We start from the raw sequence: 21908 nt of genomic DNA, 5'->3' as shown, positions 1-21908 counted from the left end.
ATGTTGGTGTTTCTATGATTGTGTCCCCAGAAGAAACAGAGGTGCTGCACATTCTTACTCGCTACTTTTGCTAAATGCCAAATGTTTACCGCCAACTTTCCTACAACTTTGCTTTACATTCTTGCTTTTAAGAAATTTGAGATAAAAGTTCACTCGTTTGACCAAAAAACATCTCGGCAATATTCATGGCCACTGATTGACTCTTGTGTGGAAAGAATGCTGGAATTGATCCCCAGTACACTGGTAAAAATGAAGAACCCTCAGTGAGTTTCGAGATGTGCCTGCCACACTCAAAATCTCAAAAATCAAAATTTCTCACACTTCACATCTCACACCTAAAATCTGTTTCTTATAAAGAATCATTTTCAATAATAGAGAAAATATTCCACCAATAAAAAATAGTTGACTTCAAAAGTCTTCCTTTTTGAAGAAGACCAGTCTGATCTCTGATTTAATAACCTGTTTAAGAATAATTAGCCTTTACTTAATTGATACAGAAAGGCTCATTAACTACAATGTGTGATCTTGCAGGGACACCATCAGTTACACTGTAAAGCTGTGCTTTAGCAGCATAATAATACATTGTACATTGCATCGTGTGTTACCCCTATCTTTATGAAAGAAATGTGTCCCCTGAATAATGGATATTTACTAAGGAAAGAAAAGAAATAAAGACTTGTATTTCTCTAGCACTCCTCACGACCACCAGATGTCTCAAAGCACTTTACAGTAAATGAATTACCTCACTGAAGTATAGTCGCTGTATAACGTAGGAAACTGATTGGATATATTTTACCTTCTCACCCGCTACAATGTTTTTGTGCCAAATGTCTTATGGTTTGACGATTTCTACTTGTGAATGAAATTCCCTGCTGATATGAATCTGCTACATTGACATCTACGGCATCAGATACACAAGTAATTGGATACCATTGGACAGGAAAAATTGGGCTGTGTTGGAGGCGGGGAACCAGCACGCTGGCCAGCAGCGCTTGGCCAGGACTGGGGCCTAAAAATCAAGCCTGATGTGTGCATTTCAATAGGACTAGGACACAACCTTGATTCACATCCATTAATCCTGAACTGATCCTAATGTGTTCATTTTGACTCTGGGGCTGATCTGAACCAGTGATTTTGAGAAGCCAGAGATAAGCCATGGGCTATGATATATCAGTTTGAGCATGAGAACTTAGAGACATTCCTTTAATACTTCTTCTTATCGTGTTCATGGCCCAGCTAGAACTGGACACATTTTTGTGCCTTGTTGTTGAATTCGGCAAGATCTGCAACAGTGCAGGGTTCCTCTAGCGATAGACATTGCAGGAGATGTTGCATAGTCTGTGGCTCAGTTCCACATTCACAAGTTGTCGAGCTGGTTGTATATCCCCATTTGCTTAGTGACACCTTTGAACGACCCACACCAGTCCTAAGTCTGTTAAGGCACTTCCAGGTTGCCCAGTTGCAATTGGCTCCTGGGGGAAGGCTTTCATCCAGTAGAATTTCCATCACTGGGGGTTGTTCGAGACTGGTGAGCCGGTCTTTCCACAAGGCGATGTGGGCTTCAGATGGGGTTGATTGTAATTGAACAACACTGTTCATGAAGCTCTTCCTTGGCTTTAGGCGGCTGGGTGTAGGTGTATGACCATGTAGAGGGTGCCTCTCATCTGGTGTTTGACAGAGTCGCTCTTTCTTGCTGGTTACCGTTCTTCTTATATCAGGGGGAGCGATACCCGCCAGGATATATAGGCTGTTGGTGTTTGTTGGTTTTAAACAACCTGTGATAAGTCAGCAGCTTGCATTCAGAACGGCATCCATCTTCTTAGCATGAGTAGATCTTTCCCATGCAGGGCAGGCATATTCGGCAGTGGAATAGCAAAGAGCAAGTGCACTGGTTCGCAATGTTTTCGAGCTTGCTCCCCATTTTGTGTTAGTGAGCTTATTCAGGATGTTGTTTCATGTGCTCACTTTTACCTTTGTCTTTTCGATGTGGTTCTTGAAGGTGAGGCATCTATCAAGGGTGATTCCTAAGTAGATAGGGTGCTCACAATGCGTCAGTGTTGCTCCACACCAGGTTACTTTAAGCTGGCGTTTGGCTTCACGGTTTCTGAGGTGGAATGCACAAACTTGCGTCTTTGATGGGTTTACGCGAAGATGGTTTTCTTCGTAGTAGGATGTTAGTCCCTCCAAGGCCTCAGAAAGCGTTTTCTCCACGGTGTTAAAATCAGTGCTTTGGGCAGTGACACATAAGTCATCAGCATATATAAAACGGCGTGTGACACCGTCTATAGGTTGGTCATTCGTGTAGATGTTGTACAGCAGCGGTGCAAGCATGCTTCCCTGAGGAAGAGCATTCTTCTGAATATGCCACCTGCTGCGCTTCCCACCTAGTTCAACATAGAACCGGCGATTCTGAAGCATGCTTTCTAACAGCTCTGTTAAGTAAATATCTTTTGTCATCTCTAGGATCTTGCAGAGGAGACGTCTATGGTTCACTGTATCGTATGCTGCTGACAGGTCTACAAAAACAGCACCTGTTACCATCCCTTGCTCAAAACCATCTTCAATATGTTGTGTGAGGTTGAGCAGTTAGCTTGTTGTTGATTTGCCGGGGCGGAAACCTGCTTGATCTGGAATGATCTTCTCATCTACAGTTGGTGCTATCCTATTGAGTATCAGGCATTCAAACAGTTTATTGCTGTGGCAAAGCAGTGAAGTTGGCCGAAAACTCTTGGGATCTGAGGCTTTAATAATGCTATTACATGTACCTTCTGCCAAATATTAGGTAGCTTGTGTGTTGCCAGGCAGTGGTTGAACAATTGTAGGAGCCATTTCTTTGCTTGCTGTCCAAAATGCTTTATCTGCTCCGTTGCTATGTTGTCAAGACCAATTGCTTTCCCGTGTTTTAGACTAGATATACCAGTTTCCAGCTCTTCCGTGGTGTATGGTCCAGTGAAGCCAGGGTCATCGCTGTACTTCTTCCTATCTAGTTGTGCTCTTGGTCGTTTCTTGTTGATTTTTCCATTTAGGAGCAACTGGTGTGCAACTTGGTTAGCAGACACATTTGGATGTTGGGCAGCTTTCTTGGGATCGCCTCCAAGTTTGTGTATGAGAGACCATGCCTTCTTGCTGTACTTTGTAAGATCTGTTGTCTCTATCAAGGTGTCCCAGGTGTTTTGACGCTCTTGAGAGATACTTAACATCACCCTCTCACCGGTAGATATTGTTTCCTCTGAGAAGGGGTCAGATTCAAACATTGAGACATACTCCCAGTAGAGTTCAGCATTCTCCTTGGTGAGACCAGAGATGTAGTGTGCTCTACAACCTTGGGGGATCTTCCTTCTGGCTGTTTTCTGGACAGCTTTTGCAAACAGGTTGTAGTGCTCAGGTAATGGTTTAACGTGTTTAACCTTGCAGTCAAGAGCTCGTATGAACCCGTTCCAATTGGCCTTCTTGAAGTTGAAGCGCCTTTTGAATGGTACGACAGTTGGTAACACTGCTGCATTTACCTGGATACTAATAGGACGGTGTTGTGTCTGTGGTATTGGGTCTGTGACAAGCTTCTTGCAGAGGCCAGCGATGTTGTTGCTGACAATGGCAAGATCTGGGTTATAACTACACTTCCAGCGGGCACTGTGGAAGGAGGCTGGCACTTTAGGGTTGTGGATGAGACTAAGCTGGTTAGCGTCCATCCATTCTTCGACTGCTTCTCCATCGTTGTTAGACTCCTTGTACCCCCATTGGGTACTGTGGCTATTAAAGTCTCCAATGATGATCTGTGGTTTACTGTGCAGGTTGGGTACAGGGTTAGAGAAGCTGAAATCTGTGCCAGGCGGCTTGTACACTGAGGTCACTACTACTTTGCTCAGCTCTACAATTAGAATTTCGATGTTGTCCTCCTCTGTTTTAGAAGTGGCTTCTACAACTGAACCAGCTCTAACAAATACAGCACTGCCATATTGACAATGAGGTCTTTCAATAACCAGGAACATTCCTGGTATTTTTGAGCGGTTGTCCTCACTTCCTCTATGTGTCTCCTGCAGGCAGAGGACATCACACTGCAACTCATTGCATAATGTAGCGAGGTTGTTTTGTTTAGCGACAGAGAACCCTTCAACTTTAGCAGATATAACAGTCTCGTGTTTCTGACATCAACGACTTCCGTCTTCAGGCATGATGTTGGTACTTGATCAAATCAGCGGTACAAAAATGTTGTATACACTGTGCGTGGTGGTGGTAGAATTGGTTGAAACAGGGCCGCGATGTGAACACTTCTACTTTGACCTTTAATACTAATTATTGATGTACCAACCTAAATATTTTAAGCCACGTGCTTTGCCATTGAAACCCAATCATTACTTTATATCTGAATGCTTAAGGGACATGCAAACTGTATGTTCGCCAGAGATTTTAGAATTGCTTATCTGGCATGGCATAATGATTATGTTGTAGCCTTGAAATTCATCTTTATTGTTAGCTTGCAAACTACATCTGGCTGACCTTTCTAGTCTGGGTCTAACCCATTGTTTAGGTTGTTACATCAATAATTAGTGTTAAAGAAATGTCTCTAAGTTCTCATGCTCAAACTGATATATCGTAATAGGCTGATCAATAGATTTCTTTGTGGACAGTGGCTAACCAAAGCTACATAGCTATGTGATATGTAATATCCTGTCAGATTTACCTCTCTACCCTAACTCCCAGCTCAACTGAGGTCCACTGCCTTGAGAAGCATTGGTTATTCTCAGGAAACTTGAGTTTGTAGAACTCTGCGGCACAGAGGGATCTGTGTGTCTTGGTGCATGAATCACAAAAAGTTAATTTGCAGGCACAGCAAGTGATTAGGAAGGCAAATTGAAATGTTGTTTATTGCGAGGGGACTCAAGTTTAAAAGTAGGGAAGTTTGGCTACAATTGTACATAGTGTTGGTGAGACCACATCTGGAGTACTGTGTACAGTTTTGATCTCCTTACTTAAGAAAGGTTTTAATAGCCTTAGAAGCAATTCAGAGAACGTTCATTTGACTGACTCCTGGGTTGGACAGGCTGGGCCTGTATCTATTGGAGTTTAGAATGAGAGGTGATCTTATTGAAACCTAAAAGATCCTGAGGGGACTTGACAGGGTGGATGCTGAAAGGATGTTTTGCTTTATGGGAGAGAACAGAACTATGGGACACAGTTTAAAAATAAGGGGTCTCCCATGTAAGACGGAGATGAGGAGAATTTTTTTCTCTCTGAGAGTCATTGATCTTTGGAATTCTCTTCCCCAGAGAGCAGTGAAGGCAGGGTCATTGCATATTTTTAAGGCTGAGTTAGATAGATTCTTGATTGACACAGGAATCTAAGGATTATGGGGGAGGGGTAGGCAGGAAAATAGAGTTGAGACCGCAATCAGGTTAGCCATGATCTTATCAAATGGCGGAGCAGGCTCAAGTGGCCGAATGGCCTACTCCTGCTTCTGATTTGTAGGTTTGTATACATATTAATATCGAGAGGAGTGGGTTTTGAATATCTGCCTAAACATTGGACTTCAAACAAGAGGCTATCTGAGGCTTGAAAATTATGAATCCTATACACAATCTTAATTGCATCCTACAATGTTGATAAGATGCATACAGATTTGACGGAGGTAAAGTAAGAATCCCTTCATCGTTGTACATTTGTTTCTTGCAATTATTTTAATATGATACATGATGTAACGTCTTTGCTTAAGGGAGCAGGCTACAGTTGATCAAAGATCCTCCAGATTAGGGAAAAGAAAATTGGCCAGAGTTTCCCTGCCATAATTATAAAACCATAGAATGATGTAGCACAGAAGGTGACCATTCAGCGCATCATAGCTGTGCTGGCTCTCTGAAAGAGCTATTAATTTAGTCTCACTCTCTAGCTCTTTCCCCAAACACGTTGCAATTTTTTCCCCTACACGTATTTGTCTAATTCCCTTTTGAAAGTTATTATGGATCCTGCTTCTCTTCACAATTAGTCAGCCCGCCTGTCTGCATTTACAGTCAAGATGTGTGTGTGTCTAAATAATGTCTGCTTGGGTGAGGGACCAGAGGCTGCCTCCTGCAGAACCAATGTCAGCTGGGGAGTTTAAAGCTGTCAGGGGACGAGGGGACGGGATGTGGGGTGGGGAGGGGGGGGAAAGAGACACAGGAAACTAAAAAAGGTAAAACTAACACCCCTAGTGGTGAGATGATTCAAAACTGTGCCCCCTGCTGGACTGGAGTAACTCACCCTACCCCCCCACCGCAAGCTGTTGAAATTTCATGCTGCCCCTCACATTTATGAACTTGTAACTGCTAATTTCTGATGAGGGTTTTGTGCATTGGCTAGGACATCCGGGTGATCATAAAAAGCATTATATAAATGCAAGTTTTTTTTTGCTCTATGGATTCCTTTGAGCTCCATTTGTTCCACAATATGTCAGTAAGCATACTCTGTAGATAGATACATTCAGTTGCATGTAGTATTGGTATTGATATTAACAAAATTCAAATATCGCTCTAAGATTAACAATAAAGAAAAACCAATCTTATATTCTCTCAGGTAGGTGCCCCATCTGGTAGGGCACTGAGCCATACGGACAAAGAAAACAACAACATTTGCATTCAAATAGCATCTTTAATGTAATAAAACATTTCAAAGCACTTCTCAGAGGCATTATCAAATAATAGCCATGAAGGAGATATTAGGGCCGATGACTAAAAGCTTGGTCAGAAAGGTAAGTTTTAAGAAGTGTCTTGTGGGAGGAAAGCAGAGCAGCGAGGTGGAAAGGTGTAAGGAGGAAATTCCAGAGCTTAGGGCTGAGGTAACTGAAGGGAGGGCCGCCAGTGCTGGAGGGATTAAAATCGGAGATGTTCGAGGCCAGAATTGGAGGGGCGCAGGTATTTTGGAGGATTGTGGGACTGGAGGAGATTACAGAGATAAAAAAGGGGCAAGGCTTTGTAGAGATTTGAAAACAAGGATGAGGATTTTAAAATCGGGGATTTGCTTAACCAGGAGCCAGTGTTGGTCAGTGAGCACAGAGATGATAGTCGAATGGGATTTGGTGTGAGTTAGGACACAGGCAGCGGAGTATGGGATGACCTCAAGTTTCCAGAGGGTTGAATGTGGGAGGCCACCTCGGAGTGCATTGGAATAGTCGCCAGGTGGTAACAAATGCATGGATGAGGGTTTCAATATTAGTTGAGCTGAGGCAGGGGCAGAAGTGGGTGATGTTACAAAGGTGCAAATAGAAAGTCCAAAGTTTGATTCTTGCTGTGTGCTGACATGGTTCCCGCTACGATAGGCATTGGATCAAGGAGGGGGAGACTATCAACCAAGACACTCACTCCTAATTATTACCCAATAATCCCTTTTTTAACTCATGGGATGTGGGAGACGTTGGCTAGGCCAGCATTTATTGCCCATCCCTAGTAGCTCTTGAGAAGGTGGTGGGTGAGCTGCCTTCTTGAACCGCTGCAGTCCATGTAGTGTAGGTACACCCACAGTGCTGTTAGGGAGAGTGTTCCAGGATTTTGACCCAGCGGCAGTGAAGGAACAGCGATATATTTCCAAGTCAGGATGGTGAGTGTCTTGGAGGGGAACTTTTTGGTGTTCCCATTTATCTGCTGTTCTTGTCCTTCTAAATGGTAGTGGTTGTGGGTTTTGAAGGTGTTGCCTAAGGAGCCTTGGTGAGTTTCTGCAGTGCATCTTGTAGATGGTACTCACTGCTGCTACTGTTTGTTGGTGGTGGAGAGAGTGAATGTTTGTAGAAGGGGTGCCAATCAAATGGGCTGCTTTGTCCTGGATCGTGTCAAGCTTCTTGACTGTTGTTGGAGCTGCACTCATCCAGGCAAGTGGAGAGTATTCCATCACACTCCTGACTTGTGCCTCGTAGATGGTGGACAGGGTTTGGGGAGTCAGGAGGTGAGTTACGCATCACAGGATTCCTAGTCTCTGACCTGCTCTTGCAGCCACAGTACTTATATGGCTAGTTCAGTTCAGTTTCTGGTCAATGGTAACCTCCAGGATGTTGATAGTGGGGGATTCAGCGATGGTAATGCCATTGAATGTTAAGGGGCGATGGTTAGATTCTCCCCTTGTTGGAGATGGTCATTGTCTGGCACTTGTCTGGCGCGAATGTTACTTGCCACTTGTCAGCCCAAGCCTGGATGTTGTCCAAGTCTTGCTGCATTTGAACATGGACTGCTTCAGTATCTGAGGAGTCTCGAATGGTGCTGAACGTTTTGGAATCATCAGCGAACATCCCAACTTCTGACCTTATGTTGGAAGGAAGGTCATTGATGAAGCAGCTGAAGATGGTTGGTGCCTAGGACACTACCCTGAGGAACTCCTGCAGTGATGTCCTGGAACTGAGATGATTGACCTAAAACAACCACAACCATCTTCTTGCTCACATGTGAGGATATTGGGTAAGTAAAGTTACTGTCTCCAACTTCGATGCCTTTCAATGTTGAAATAGTCTATTCAAGCTGGAACTGAGCAACCATTTATGGGTTGCCAGCACTGGTGTGGACCTTCATCCCAGCATAGACCACTGAATTTAGGGGAGAAGGCGAATAAAAGGAGTTGGGGGAAACAGAGGCAGACCAAAGGGCCTCAATATCACAACCTGAAGAATGCAGGCTTGAACCTTGTCACTTTGTCATTATTCAAATGTGCTGAAAGATTTGGCAGAAATAAAGCTGGTGTGAAAATGTTATGTGAAAAAATGATACATAATTCAGTGATTGATAATCCCTTAATATAATAAATGAAAATAAAGACATGAGTGAGGGAATTAGCTCTGTTTTGGAACTTCTAATTAGACAAAGAATCCAGAACACTATCTCTGTTTTTGTGTTTTTAAAAATACTCATTTGGTAGGCAGCCAAGGGCTGTAACTCTGCATCTGCAAGTGAGAATGGATGAGCAGGAAGTCCAGGATGCACAAAGCAAAGCAGTTAACTGAACAGGAACATTGTCTAATGAAAAAAATTACATTAGCATTCAGTTGGCTTAATTCAGCAATCTGAGCTATGCCAGACATTAAAGGGACACTGTCTCCAGAGGCACGTCTTTGGCAAATGTACCTTCCTTACTTTTTGACAGAATGAGGTAAAATGCAGCAAGATTTCTGATGCTGACACTGGAATGTTAAACAATGAAGCTTGTACATTATCCTTCTGCCTCTTCAAAGCAAAAGGCAAAATTGAGAACAGGTATTGTCCTAAGGACACCAGACCATAAGACGTAGGAGCAGAAGTAGGCCATTCGGCCCATCGAGTCTGCTCCGCCATTCAGTGAGATCATGGCTGGTCTGATAATCCTCAGCTCCACTTTCCTGCCTTTTCCCCATAACCCTTGATTCCCTTACTGATTAAAAAATCTGTCTATCTCCACCTTGAATATACTTAATGACCCAGCGTCTACAGCCCTCTGCGGTAAAGAATTCTATAGATTAACTACCTCTGAGGGAAGAAATTCCTCCTCGTCTACTGGGAGGGAGTTCTGGTATGGACTATGAATTTTGCCTGCCTCTCTAATAAAAGCCCCAACCCCTGACCCATTTCCCTGGGTTGGGGCTCATCTGTATATATACACAGTGGGACTCATACTGACAAGAGGCAGCAGGCTAGCGCTAAGAAAATACTAACAGCGCTGAAGAGGAGTTGAAGAGGTAGAAACACCCTGAAGACAGATGCTCTATAGTCCTCAGTAGATGGGTAGGTCTTTTAAGGGCTAGATTGGAGGAAGAGGAGACAGTTAGAAGACCCTCTTTTCCCATTGGGAGAGCCCAAGGCAGTACCACTACTTTCTGGGATATACCACCATCTTCCATTATGGCCCTGAGTAGGTGGGGCAGATGGGAGGGAAATCCTCCAGGGATGTATGGTCCCTCCTCAGCATTTGGCAGGTAGGATAGGAGGGGCCAGAGGTCATACCAGTAGGGACAGGGACCAGGCCTCCAGCTAAGAGGAATCTAAGGACATAATTTGGAATTACAATGTTCGTAAACTCAGGTCCCACTATTCTTTGCCAGGGATTATAAGATTACCTTGTTTGTTTTGAGTAGTTTTATTTTTAAATTGGAGTCAGAGTATCTGTGCACAAAGTGGTTCCAAACTGGATTAAATTAATAGAATAACATTCTCACCTCTGAGTCAGAAGGTCATAGGCTCATGTTCCACTGCCATCTTGAGCACAATCATCCAACACTGAGGGAGTGCTGCAGAGTCAGAGGTGCCATCTTTAGGGTGAGGTCAAAGCCTTGCCTGCCCCCACAGGTGGATGTAGAAGATCCCATGACACTGTTCGAAGAAGAATAAGTGAGTTCTCCCCATTGACCTGGTCAACCAACGTCACCAATAACAGATGATTTGATTCGCAGTAGAGGAAGAGCATTGAAAGAAAAAAAAAAAATCCAAACTGACTATAAAACTAAAAGGAAATCATGAGTCACTACAGGAAATCATTTGTAGAAACCCAACTGAAAATGAGAACTGACACAAGAGACTAAACTAGGACAGTAAGAAGCTCAGGCAATCTGTCACTGAAATGAGGCTTTGTTTTTAAAACTCTATTCTGTTTTTTTAAAAATTATAACATTTCAGCACAACCATCAAGTTACTTTATTTACATCATTGCTGAATGATTTGTTTTAACCAATTGAATCCAGAAATGCTGTAATCTTAGCAGAGGAACAGAGGAAGCTTTGACTGCAACTTAAAATGTGTTCTACTCAGAAGGTTACTCCAGCTCAGTTCAAACAGGCAAAAGCCAGTATACTAAGTGTGGTTTAACAAAAGCAAGAAAAGAGCTTGTGAAATTCTGATTTCTCAATGCCTAACTGATACTTATAGGCCAGCCTGCTTGGTCTATCCTCAGTTAGCTGACCTTGGCCAGGGAAACACTTGAGGCATCACTAACTCTTGATGGAAAATGTGCATGTGTGGACACTGGAATAGAATAGGGCTTATTTAGATATGACGGCACCCTTCCCTAATCCACTGCCCCCCAATGGTCACGTAGTGGCACTGGCAGTCTAGGCTGTACAAGTGAAACGAGACCTACTGGGCAAGGCACTGGTGCATGATTAATGCCACGATACTGTACCCCAACGTAAGTCCGAACCTTTAAAAATGGTGGGCAGGTGGGCTGAAATTCAAGGAGAGATTTTCAGGTAAGAGAAGCAGCTAAAAATGGTCACCTGGTCCCTCCAGTTAACATTTAATATTTAGTTCCATGTTCTAACATTTTCATTTTCGCAAAGTTATCAGAGACAAGAGGTTGCCCAGCTTTTACCTACAGTCACTGCTAATATTTGAAAATGGCAACATCAGTTCTATTGCTCTTTGAGTTCTAAAAGCCTAGCATAAAAGAAATATGTCAATTGGAGTTCCATTTTATAGGACCACAAGCTTTTTCTGTGCAATGATGGCCTTTCACCAGTCCCATTTATGACAGGTTTTTGTAAACATCACGAAACAGGCTAGTTTTGTGTCTGACTCAGTACAGATGCAAATAGTTTAACAAAGAGAACAGCTGCATAATGTGACTCTTCTGCCAAACAACATCAGGTACATTGACTGCAGGCTCTAAGTACAACAGATGTTCATTCCTTCGATGCAAATCCATGTAAATAAGCGTTTTGGCTACATTCGCACAATGGCACTGTGTTAACTTTGAGTTGATATGATTTGAATTTGATTCAGTTCATCTGAAGTATTAAATTAGCAGCTCAGCATAATTGCAATGCTTCCATAATTGCGATGTTTCATTTGCTGGCTTGATGTAAATATGGCAGAAAAAGCACAAGGTGGCCTGAATTCCCCGATAGTTCAGCCGATCTTCTGCAGTAGCTCCGGTGGAACCTCCACCTGCCCGGTACAAGGTAAAATGCCAGCGAGGAGACCGGGTAAGAATTGGGATTCTATATGCTGGTGGTTCCCAGTCCTTTGGCTCTGCTGGGACACAATGGGCTGGATTTTCGCTCCTGCAACCGGTAGTTTGACTCGGAAATTTACCCGGCTTGGTGCACCCACCTTGGGGGAAAAAGTGCCCTGCATGCCATGCTTTTCACTCCAGCAGAGCGGTTGCAGGATGGAGTCGGGCCTGTTGACCAGGCCGTAGATCGCAGGCGGTCATCAGGGCTGCTGAGTGCCGAGGCAGGCTTCATCCAGTTGTTACCTTTTTACATTAGGCCCTCTAGCCCTCATCCCTCACCCGCTTCACATCCCCAACCACTCCCAGGCCCATACCTGCCAGCTCATGCCAGCCCACACTGTCCCAATCCACCTCCATGGCCCCTTATAACTCCGAAGTCAACTTAGTGCTAACTCATGCCAACAATCCCTTATAGCCCCTATGCCAACTTAGTGCCAGCTCATGCCAACCAATCCCCATAGCCCCTTATAGCCTGTATGCTAACTTAGTGCCAACTCATGCTAACCAACCCCTATGGAATATTATAGGCCCTATGCCTACTAAGTGCAAACCCATGAAACCTCCCCCCCGCCGCCGCCTCCACAACCATCTCCATGGCCTCTTATAGCCCCTATGTGAACTTAGTGCCAACTCATTCTAACCCATGATCCCCACCTATTGCATTGGCTTCTTATAGCCCCTATGCCAATTTAATGCCAATTCAAGATCCCCTGCCCATCCTCATGGCCCCTTGTAACTCCTATGCGAATGTAGTACCAACTCATGCCGACCCATTCCCCCACCCACCACCCACCACCCTTTGCCTTTACATCCTCCATGCCATCTCACCCAGTATTATCCACCATAGGCCATGCTGAGATGAAATTAAATAAAGTTCTTGGCAGTTAACTGTCAGTCACCATCACTGGTGCATTCTCCATGGCAACACCACTAACAATCAGTGTCCACTTGCCAACCAATCAGCACTCTCTTTACATACAGTACAAACTGTTGTTTCCCCCTTATATTGGTATTCTTGTGAAGTGTCCTGAGGAGTGCAAGACGAAATGCTTTGACATGTCTCTTTTTTTCAGCAATACATTTAAATCCCTTCAAGTACTTAATTCCTTATAAAAACAAACGTGTGTATTAATAACCTCACATCAAAGACAGCTAATCCTTTAATAACCACATTGAGCTGTCAATCAAACTGTGAACTTACAACCCTCCCTCCAGCAAACTGTGGTAACGATAGGTTGCGAAAAGCAGCCAACCATTAATACCGCTATAATGATAGCACCAAGTTAACAAACAGCTTTTGAAACTCAAGAACAGATTTTTTTTACAACCCTCAAACACAGGAAGGTAGTCTTTTTTCAATTTTTAAAGGACTGACCATTTAAATAATTTGACAGCTTGATAGTTCTACATACCTTATTCGCCCATCAAGAGCACTTACAACCTCCCTAAAGATTCACAACACGCACAGTGCAGGATAAGACCCCCACTGTAGTGAAAATGGGGTCTTTGTGAACTCAGCACTGAGTTCAAATGGCCCTGCTGAGTTCAGATTTCCCTCATCACAGAATCACTGAATTGTTTTGGTGTAGGAGGAGGCTATTCGGCCCATCGTGTCTACACCGGCTCTCTGAGAATTTTAACTTAGTGCCTTTTCTCTGTAACTCTGCATCTTGTTTTTATTTAAATAATCATCCGATGCCCTCTTGAATGCCTCAACTGAACCTGCCCCCACCACATTTCCAGGCGGTGTATTCCAAACCCTAACTGCTCGCTGTGTGAAAAAGTATTTTCTCACCTCGCAAAACGCTTTAAAACTGTGCCCTCTGGTTCTCGATCCATGAGTCCATGTGTGAATCACGCCCAACTCCCTTTTCCCCTACCGTTGAAAATGGGATCTGTGGAAAATGGGGGGCGGGAACTTAGGGATCCGGGTCCCATCCGCCATTTTTAAGGCCCTTGAAATCTGCACAACTCTGCAAAAATCAAACCCAGAGAGATCAGAATGTCGGCATTCCAGTGGTAGCAGTCCAGCCTGTACATGTCTGAAGAATCATGAAGGTGAGTTTAAGAAAACAAAAAAAAAAACAATCAACATTGGCCTCCTTACTGAGAAAGCATGGCCAGAGTTGACAAAATCCCGGGGCAGGCAGGCGTTCGGAGCTTCCGGACATGCATCAAAAGTGGTATTTGTGCCTGTCTACCCCCACACTAATTGGGTGCCCTCCCACTGACTGTACAGCCATTGGCACAATCCCGGTGTCATCCCTTGCCATCACATTCAAAGAAGCTTTGGGCCCAGCTTCCCCTTGAACAAAGCCTGGCGTACAGTATTTTGGCAGGGTGATGAGATAGCTAAATGTAATCAAATGTGTTTGTCCTACTACTGTGTGCATCAGTGAATGCTGTTTTGCATTATTTAGAATGTTAGTGATTCCTGGTGTCCTATTAGTGTTACACGATTGTCAGGATTACATTAGCTTGGAACTCTTAACTGCAAATGCAGCGAGGCAGCTTCTCTGCACATCGGTAGACTTGTGAGAGACTCACCCTAGGAACATAGGAGCAAGTGTAGCCCATTCAACTCCTTCGAGCCTGCTCCACCATTCAAACAGATCATGACTGATCATCTACCTCGATTCCATTTTCCCCACTACTCCGACATTCCTTGATGTCACTACTATCCAAAAATCTACCGATTTCTGTCTTGAACATACTCTACTCTCTGGGTAGAGAATTCCAAAGATTCACCACCCTCTGAGTGAAGAAATTCCTCCTCATCTCAGTCTTAAATGGCCTGCCCCTTATCCTGAGACTGTGTCCCCTGGTTCCTGACTTTCCAGCCAGGGGAAACATCCCATCCACATCTACCCTGTCATGCCCCGTAAGGATTTTGTAATTTTCAATGAGGGTACGCCTCATTCTTCAAACCTCTAGAGAACGCAGGCCCAGTTTCCTCAATCTCGCCTCTGAAGACATTCCCGCCATCCCAGGGATTAGTCCGGTGAAATAAAAACAGGAAATTCTGGAAAAAACTCAGCAGGTCCGGCAGCATCTGTGGAAAGAGAAACAGAGTTAATGTTTTGAGTCCATAAGTCCCTTCTTTAGAGCACTGGTGAACCTGCGTTGCACTCCTTCTATGGCAAGGATATCCTTCCTTAGATCAGGAGACTAAAACTGTACACAATACTCCAGATGCGATCTCACCAAGGCTCTATACAATAGCAGGAAGACGTCTTTACTCCTGTACTCAAATCCCCTTGTGATGAAGGACAACATACCATTTGCCTTCCTAATTGCTTGCTGCACCTGCATGCTAGCTTTTAGTGACTCATGGACAAAGACACCCAGGTCCCTTTGGACATAAACACTTCCCAACCTCTCACCATTTAAGAAATATTCTGCCTTTCTGTTTTTTTCCCACCAACTAGATGATATTGTCCAAATTCCTTTCAATTCAGATGCATGAGGAGACTCTCAAAACCAGAAATGAACTGTCAACGACAGCAGGAACTTGTAGTTATATAGTGGGGAAGGGTGGAGGGGTGAATTTCCTCAGGGCTTCTCCCACTCCACCACCCTGATTACATGTATAAATGGTGTTTCTGCCCAAACAACCACCAAAGCTAGGGTGGTAGATAGGAAGAGGAAATTCATCTCCATTTTGTCTTTAACATACAAGACCACTTTGCAGAAGAAAGCGTGGCTGCCAAGTAGTAATGGCTGAAATAGAGAAGGTGGTCAAAGGAGGAGGTTTTGGGGAGTACTTTGAAGTGAGGTAAAAGTGGAAGGCAGCAGAGCGCCGTAGGGCGAGTGTAAGGCTGAGGTGACTGAAGGTCTGCAGCCAGTGGTGGGGCAGAGGGAGGTAGAGATGGATGAGAGACCCCTGTCAAACGACTGGAGAGCACAGCCTGAGACATAGGACTCTGGAGCAGATTGCCAAGGATAAGGTGGAGTGAAAATGAGGGTGAGTGGATGAGGATTTTGAATGCAATGCACTGGAGCACAACAATTGTTGCAAACAACAGTGATGGGTGATTGGGACTTAGATTGGAAACAGAATGCAGGCCGCAGAGGTTTGAATGATTTGAAGTTTGTTTCCTAATTCAGCTCAAATTGGAATAGCACATAAGTACCCAAGGCCTTCCTAAAAACAATTTTTAAACCCTTCACCTCGTACAGCGGTTTTCAGTGCAACATCTGGAAGTGAGCTGTTTCACTGGCTGGCAAACCGTCAGGAAATGTGGCACCATAGACGCACTAAAGAGCCAATGTATCGCCTTGTCAGGATCATGAGAAATATAATGCACAGAATGCAATTGCTCGGGGTTAAATCAGGCCTAGTTTTTCCAATCGGCATGATTTTTAATGCTGCTGTTAATACATTTAACTAACACCATTTAAATAACACCACTCTGAAACTCTATATAGCTTACACAATTAAATTGTAGCCCTGCAGTTTCTGTGCCATCGTCCCCCAGGGAAAATATTTGCCGAACTTTTTGAAGTTAATCCTCGTGCTTATTTACGGCAAACCCAGGGGGCGAAAGAGCAGTAGCTCTTACCCAGTACCCGGATTGTTTCCCTGTTGAATGGCAACACATGGGATTTCTCCCTCTTTTACTAAAACGGTCTTTAAACACTTTCTCCTTCACGGGAATTGCAGCCAGCAGAGGAAGAAGTTCACTGTGATGTGTGGCAGTGCATTATTCCAAAAGTTGCCAAATGAGAAATATCACTGCACAGAGAAGAGAGATTGGAAGGGGAATATTCAACGTCATTGCCCTTGGTGCATGCTGGCAGTGGACAGTGGGAAAGTGCGGACTCCCAGCTGGTGACTTGCTATCCATGAAATTTTATGACCACTATCTCCGGGCCCGGAGTGAGCAATTCCCCAGCCTGTGTTCCCACTTGGCTAGGAGTACTCAAGTGGAAAATCTCCTCTCTGACTCTAGGCATATGAAAGGCCAAGCTGATATTTCCAGATCCAAATCAATTGGATTGGAGTCAGTTTAATTCAGTCCAAATGTGTCCCAAGTTTAGCAGATTTTTCGGATTCGCTCTGATTTTTATTTTCCATGTTTGGGATTGTGCCAAGTTGATGTAGGTGGGCTCACTGGGTAGACTGGCAATGGGTGGGGTTTGGCCTGCATGTGGTCCTTGGAGTTTTACATTGATCACAGTTCCACAGTGGTTTGCTTACCACCCTGGGGTTGGCCATCCTCTGGAGCTCAGGTAAGTGTGTGTTTCAGGGTTTGGTAGAGGCTCTCATGATAGAGAAGTGGGTTGAGGGGGCAAAGACCGGCTTAGGAGAGGCCTAACCTTTCCTCATAGGGGTCCAGAGAAGTGCTCCGCTCCTCCTAACTCTACAAAGGAAAGTTTTTTTTAAAAAAAAGCGAAATGTTGTGGATGCTGGAAATCAGAAATAAAACGGAAAGTGCTGGAAAATCTTAGCAGGTCTGGCAGCATTCATGCAGAGAGAAACAGAGTTAACATTTCAAGTCCAATATGACCCTCCTTCATAACGTTTCAAGTCCAATATGACCCTTCTTCGGAACACAAGTGAGTTCCAAAGAAGAGTCACATTGGACTCGAAACATTAACTCTGTTCCCCTCTCCAAACTAAAAGGTAACTTACCTGGGATGGTCTCTCCTACTTCCGATCTTCTTCCAACAATTTTACCTGATGGCTTCCCTGCTCAGGTCACAGTTAAGATGGTGGCAGGAGTCTGATGACGTCATCGGATAATGTCATTTGCCGCCATATTGCATGTTTTAAGGAAGGACCCCGGCCGGCTTTAGGTGGCTACTTTCGTTCCCTATTTGGAATTGGAGGTTAAAATCTAAGAAGGTGGGTCCTAGGTAGAACATTGGTGTGCAAATCCTTGGGATTTTAACCGCTTACCCACCTGGTTCCGGTGAAGTGGACAGGTTTAAAATCTAACCCTTGTGCGTGCGTTCTGTCGGAGGGCTATGTCATGTCAAATGAAAGTCTATGTTATTAGGCATATTAATTTTTATCCGGTATGTGCAGGCGATTTATGTTTCATCATTTTTTTTTTGTTTTTCAGGATTGACAAGTCTACTGTGGCTGCCTTGAGACAGAGGTTAGTACTTGCGTGTGTATATTGGCCTCTTTGGAGTTCGACACTGGGCAAGACAGTCTGTTGCTGTAAACATGTTCCGTTGTTTTGGTCAGAATGTTATGTAACGGTGCTCCGTGCTGCTGCTGTTGAGTTTGAAAGAACGTTCTGCAATCTCATGCCTCTTGCAAGTTGGCTTTCTCACATGATCTTGAAGTCTGTTTGTTTTTTACAGTTTGCAATGCTGGGATCTGCAAGGGGTTTGGGGGGCGGGGGGGTGGGGTCATGTGTTGTTTTCTATAAAATAGTTTGATGCATCCCGCTGATGCCTTGACAACCATCCCCAGGAGGCTGCAGCCATTCTTTGCTACCTGATATAATTGTCTGATGTTTCACAGAGTTTACCGTTTAGCTAATGTCATATTAAAACCATGCTTTTGAGTTGACGTGTTTGTCTGGAATTACCGCGTGGGTTTTCCCTCAGCTTTGACGGAAGATCAGCAGAACCCATCTCCCCTTCCCCTGCCTCCCCCACCCAGAAAAATTGAGTGCAAACTGCATTTGCGCCCTTTCTCCTTGATTTCCAGTGGTCTCCTGCCAAAGTTATGGTGAAAGGTCGGGAGAACCTTCAAGGAATTCTAACCTGTTGCTTGGAATTGTATTTTCTGCCTGGATCTATTCCTCGGTGAATCCTCAAACTGACTTATAAGTCTTTTTTATAAGTGCATATTTTTTATGACGGGGATTAACCCAGTTGAACCTGTTGAAAATAAACTGGATAATGGCCCAGGATTTCTGCATGATTCCTGCCTGGGTAACAGTGGAATCCGTGTGGAATGAAATGAAATAGTGCAAAAGATCATGGAATTTTAAGTCTAAGGGAGCATACAAAGTGTTTTTGGGTTACACCCATGACTCAACTTTACACTAGAGTTTTTGAGATTTTATTTACTGGTTTAAATGTCAATTTGCCCAAGGTATAAGCAGGTTAGTGTCTATGTTAGTCCGGGATCTTGCAAGAGCACATTAAGCATTAATTTAGCAACCATCCAGTTCTGTAAATATACCTATAAATAGGTTCAATGTGGAACCATGAAAATGACACAGCTTAAGAAGCCATAATGAGCAAGGGTGAGGCAGTGATAACTGGAGAGCAACTTCTGTACTCAATGTGGAGGCTCAAGTCATTGAAAGGAATCGAAAGTCTCTTTAATGAGCTGCAGTGCCAGATTTTTTAATCTACCTGGCTTGCCCTTTGAGGAACATTGCTGTGCTGGTAAAGTGACCTGTGTGTCACGTCTTGCTTGCGAAGTCCTCACTGGTGGAAATTAGGTTGTGCTTTGGGGGAGGCGGCTGTGTAGTGGTATTGTCGCTGACTAGTGTTCCAGAGACCCAGGGTAATGCTTTGGGGCAGATGGTGAAATTTGAATTCATCAAAAATCTGGAACTAAAAGTCTGATGATGGCCATGAAACCATTGCCGATTGTTGTAAAAACCCATTTGATTCACTAATGTCCTTTAGGGAAGGAAATACATGAATAGGATGGGAATAGAGGGATATGGACCCCGGAAGTGCAAAATGTTTTAGTTGACGGGCAATATGATCAGCGCAGGCTTGGAGGGCCGAAGGGCCTGTTCCTGTGCTGTACTTTTCTTTGTTCTTTGTTCTTTGTTGAAATCTGTTGTCTTTACCTGATCTGGCCTACATGTGACTCCAGACCCACAGCAATGTGGTTCACTCTTAAATGCCCTCTGAACAAGGACAATGGCAATTAGGGATGGGCAATAAATGCTGGCCTAGCCAGCGATGCCCACATCCCACGAATTAATAAAAGAATTGTTACTGATCAACAGTTGCACCCACAACAGAATATTTTTTGCTGGTGTGTTTGCAGTGGAACAGCAGAATGCCAAGAGCTGTCCCATTGTGATCTGTGCTGAGGCAGACTTAATAGCCACAACACAGCATCATCCAGCTGGCCAGGCTGGTGGTTCTGAATATGATCTTTTGGAGCAGATTGTTTTAAGCTTGTCTGCAAAGGCAGTGCAGCCATATCCCTTTCAATCAGAAAATCAGCCCTGGCTTTTCATCATGAAAATATGTGCAGTATTAAGAGACTGGAGCGAAATCTTGTTGGTAACAAAATAACATACTAACATTAACATCTGAAATTTAATAAATCACCCCACATATCTCACGTCAGTACTTTTTTAAAAATAATGCATAGAAGGAGTCAACTAACAGCCCAACCATCTTCAGTTGCTTCATCAATGACCTTCCTTTGATTGCACAATGTTCAGCAACATTCACGACTCCTCAGATACTAAAATAGCCCATGTCCATTTGCAGCAAGACCTGGATAACATTCAGACTTGGGCTGATAGGTGGTAAGTGACATTCATGCCATACAAATGCTAGGCATTGACTATCTCCAACAAGAGAGAATCTAACCATCTCCCCTTGACACTCAATGGCAGTACCATCACTGAATGCCCCACTATCAACATCCTGGGGGTTACCATTGACCAGAAACTGAACTGGACCAGCCATATAAATGCTGTGGCTACAACAGCAAATCAGAAGCTGGGAATTCTATGGAGAGTAACACCTCCTGACTCCCCAAAGCTTGTCCCCAAAGGCATAAGTCACTAGTGAGATGGACTACTCCCTATTTGCCTGGATGAGTGTGACTCCAACAGCACACAAGAAGCTTGACACCATCCAGGACAAAGCACCCTGCTTGGTTGGCAGCCTATCAATCACATTAAACATTTAGTCCCTCCACCCTGAAACACAGTGGCAGCAGTGTATACGATATACAAGATGCATTGCAGCAACTCACCAAGGCTCCTTCGACAGCAGTTCCAAGTCCGTGACCTCTACCACCTTGAAAGACAAGGGCAGCAGACACATGGGAACACCACCACCTGCACGTTCTCCTCCAAGCCACACACCATCCTGACTTGGAACTGTATATCTGTTTCCTTCACAGCCTCTTCAACATCCTGGAACTCCCTCCCTAACAGCACTGTGTACCTACACCACATGGACTGCAGCGGCTCAAAAAGGTGTCTCACCACCACCTCCTCAAGGGCAATTAGAAATGGGCAATTAATGCTGGCCTAGCCAGCGAAGCCCACATCTTGTTAGCAAATAAAGAAAAATAAATAAATAATTTGGCATTCCGATCTCCACAGTCCATGTGCCTCTGACAGCTGAGGATTGGCAAAAGCTGTGGGAGGTATTCCACACACCAGTCCACTAACACACTGCACCAGCATGCCAACAGTCTCCTTCAATGATTCCGAACAATTAATAGATGTCTCTGGGTATATGATGTGACCTGCGATGCCTTCCCAGAATCAGTAGTGGAAGCAGATTCAATAGCAACTTCCAAAAGGGAACTTGATCTCTATGTAAAAAAAAAAGAAATATTTGCAGGGATCTGGGAAAGGTGCAGCAGGGTAGGCCTAATCGGATAGCTCTGTCAGAGAGCTAGTACAGGCATGGTGGGCCAAATGGCCTCCGTTGTGGGATTGTATGATTCCATCTGGTTTGTAATCTTCACACAGTGTTAAAGCTTTTCATTTCCTGAAAGTTGCTTTAAATGTGGAGTCAAAGTACAAACGTTAAGGATTAGACAGTCCAAAAAACGAAGAGCTATTCTTAACCAATTGCACGCATGTCAAAACATCTGTGGAAGTAAAAATCCTATTTAGGGGACAGGGTGGTGCAGTGAGAGAACACACTGTCCTTTCACTTCCGTGATTTGAGTTTGAATCCGGCCTATGCTGTATGGATTAAACTCTCTGCCCACAGATCCCAAGTTAGATGTTGGTGCTCTCAAGCCATTTTCAACCTGGGACAGCGTTGCAGCCATCAGCACAAATGGATGACCT

At 44.1% G+C, this 21908-nt stretch overlaps 1 protein-coding gene across 5 annotated transcripts in view; it reads left to right on the top strand.

The window, feature by feature from the left end:
* The window catches only part of LOC144684375 (rap1 GTPase-activating protein 2-like), a 321257-nt gene that overhangs the window by 14215 nt on the left and 285134 nt on the right, over nucleotides 1–21908 (top strand). For all 5 annotated transcript variants that reach the window (XM_078548076.1, XM_078548078.1, XM_078548077.1 and 2 more), the window contains exon 2: nucleotides 17997–18032. In XM_078548076.1, the coding sequence (XP_078404202.1) occupies nucleotides 17997–18032 (36 nt within the window). The remainder of the gene's footprint in view (nucleotides 1–17996; nucleotides 18033–21908) is intronic.

The sequence above is a fragment of the Cetorhinus maximus genome, chromosome 9, assembly GCF_964194155.1.
Source record: "Cetorhinus maximus chromosome 9, sCetMax3.hap1.1, whole genome shotgun sequence".
Classification (NCBI taxonomy): Eukaryota; Metazoa; Chordata; class Chondrichthyes; order Lamniformes; family Cetorhinidae; genus Cetorhinus; species Cetorhinus maximus.
Note: the sequence above shows the minus strand (reverse complement) of the source record. Positions and strands in the feature narration are given on the sequence as shown.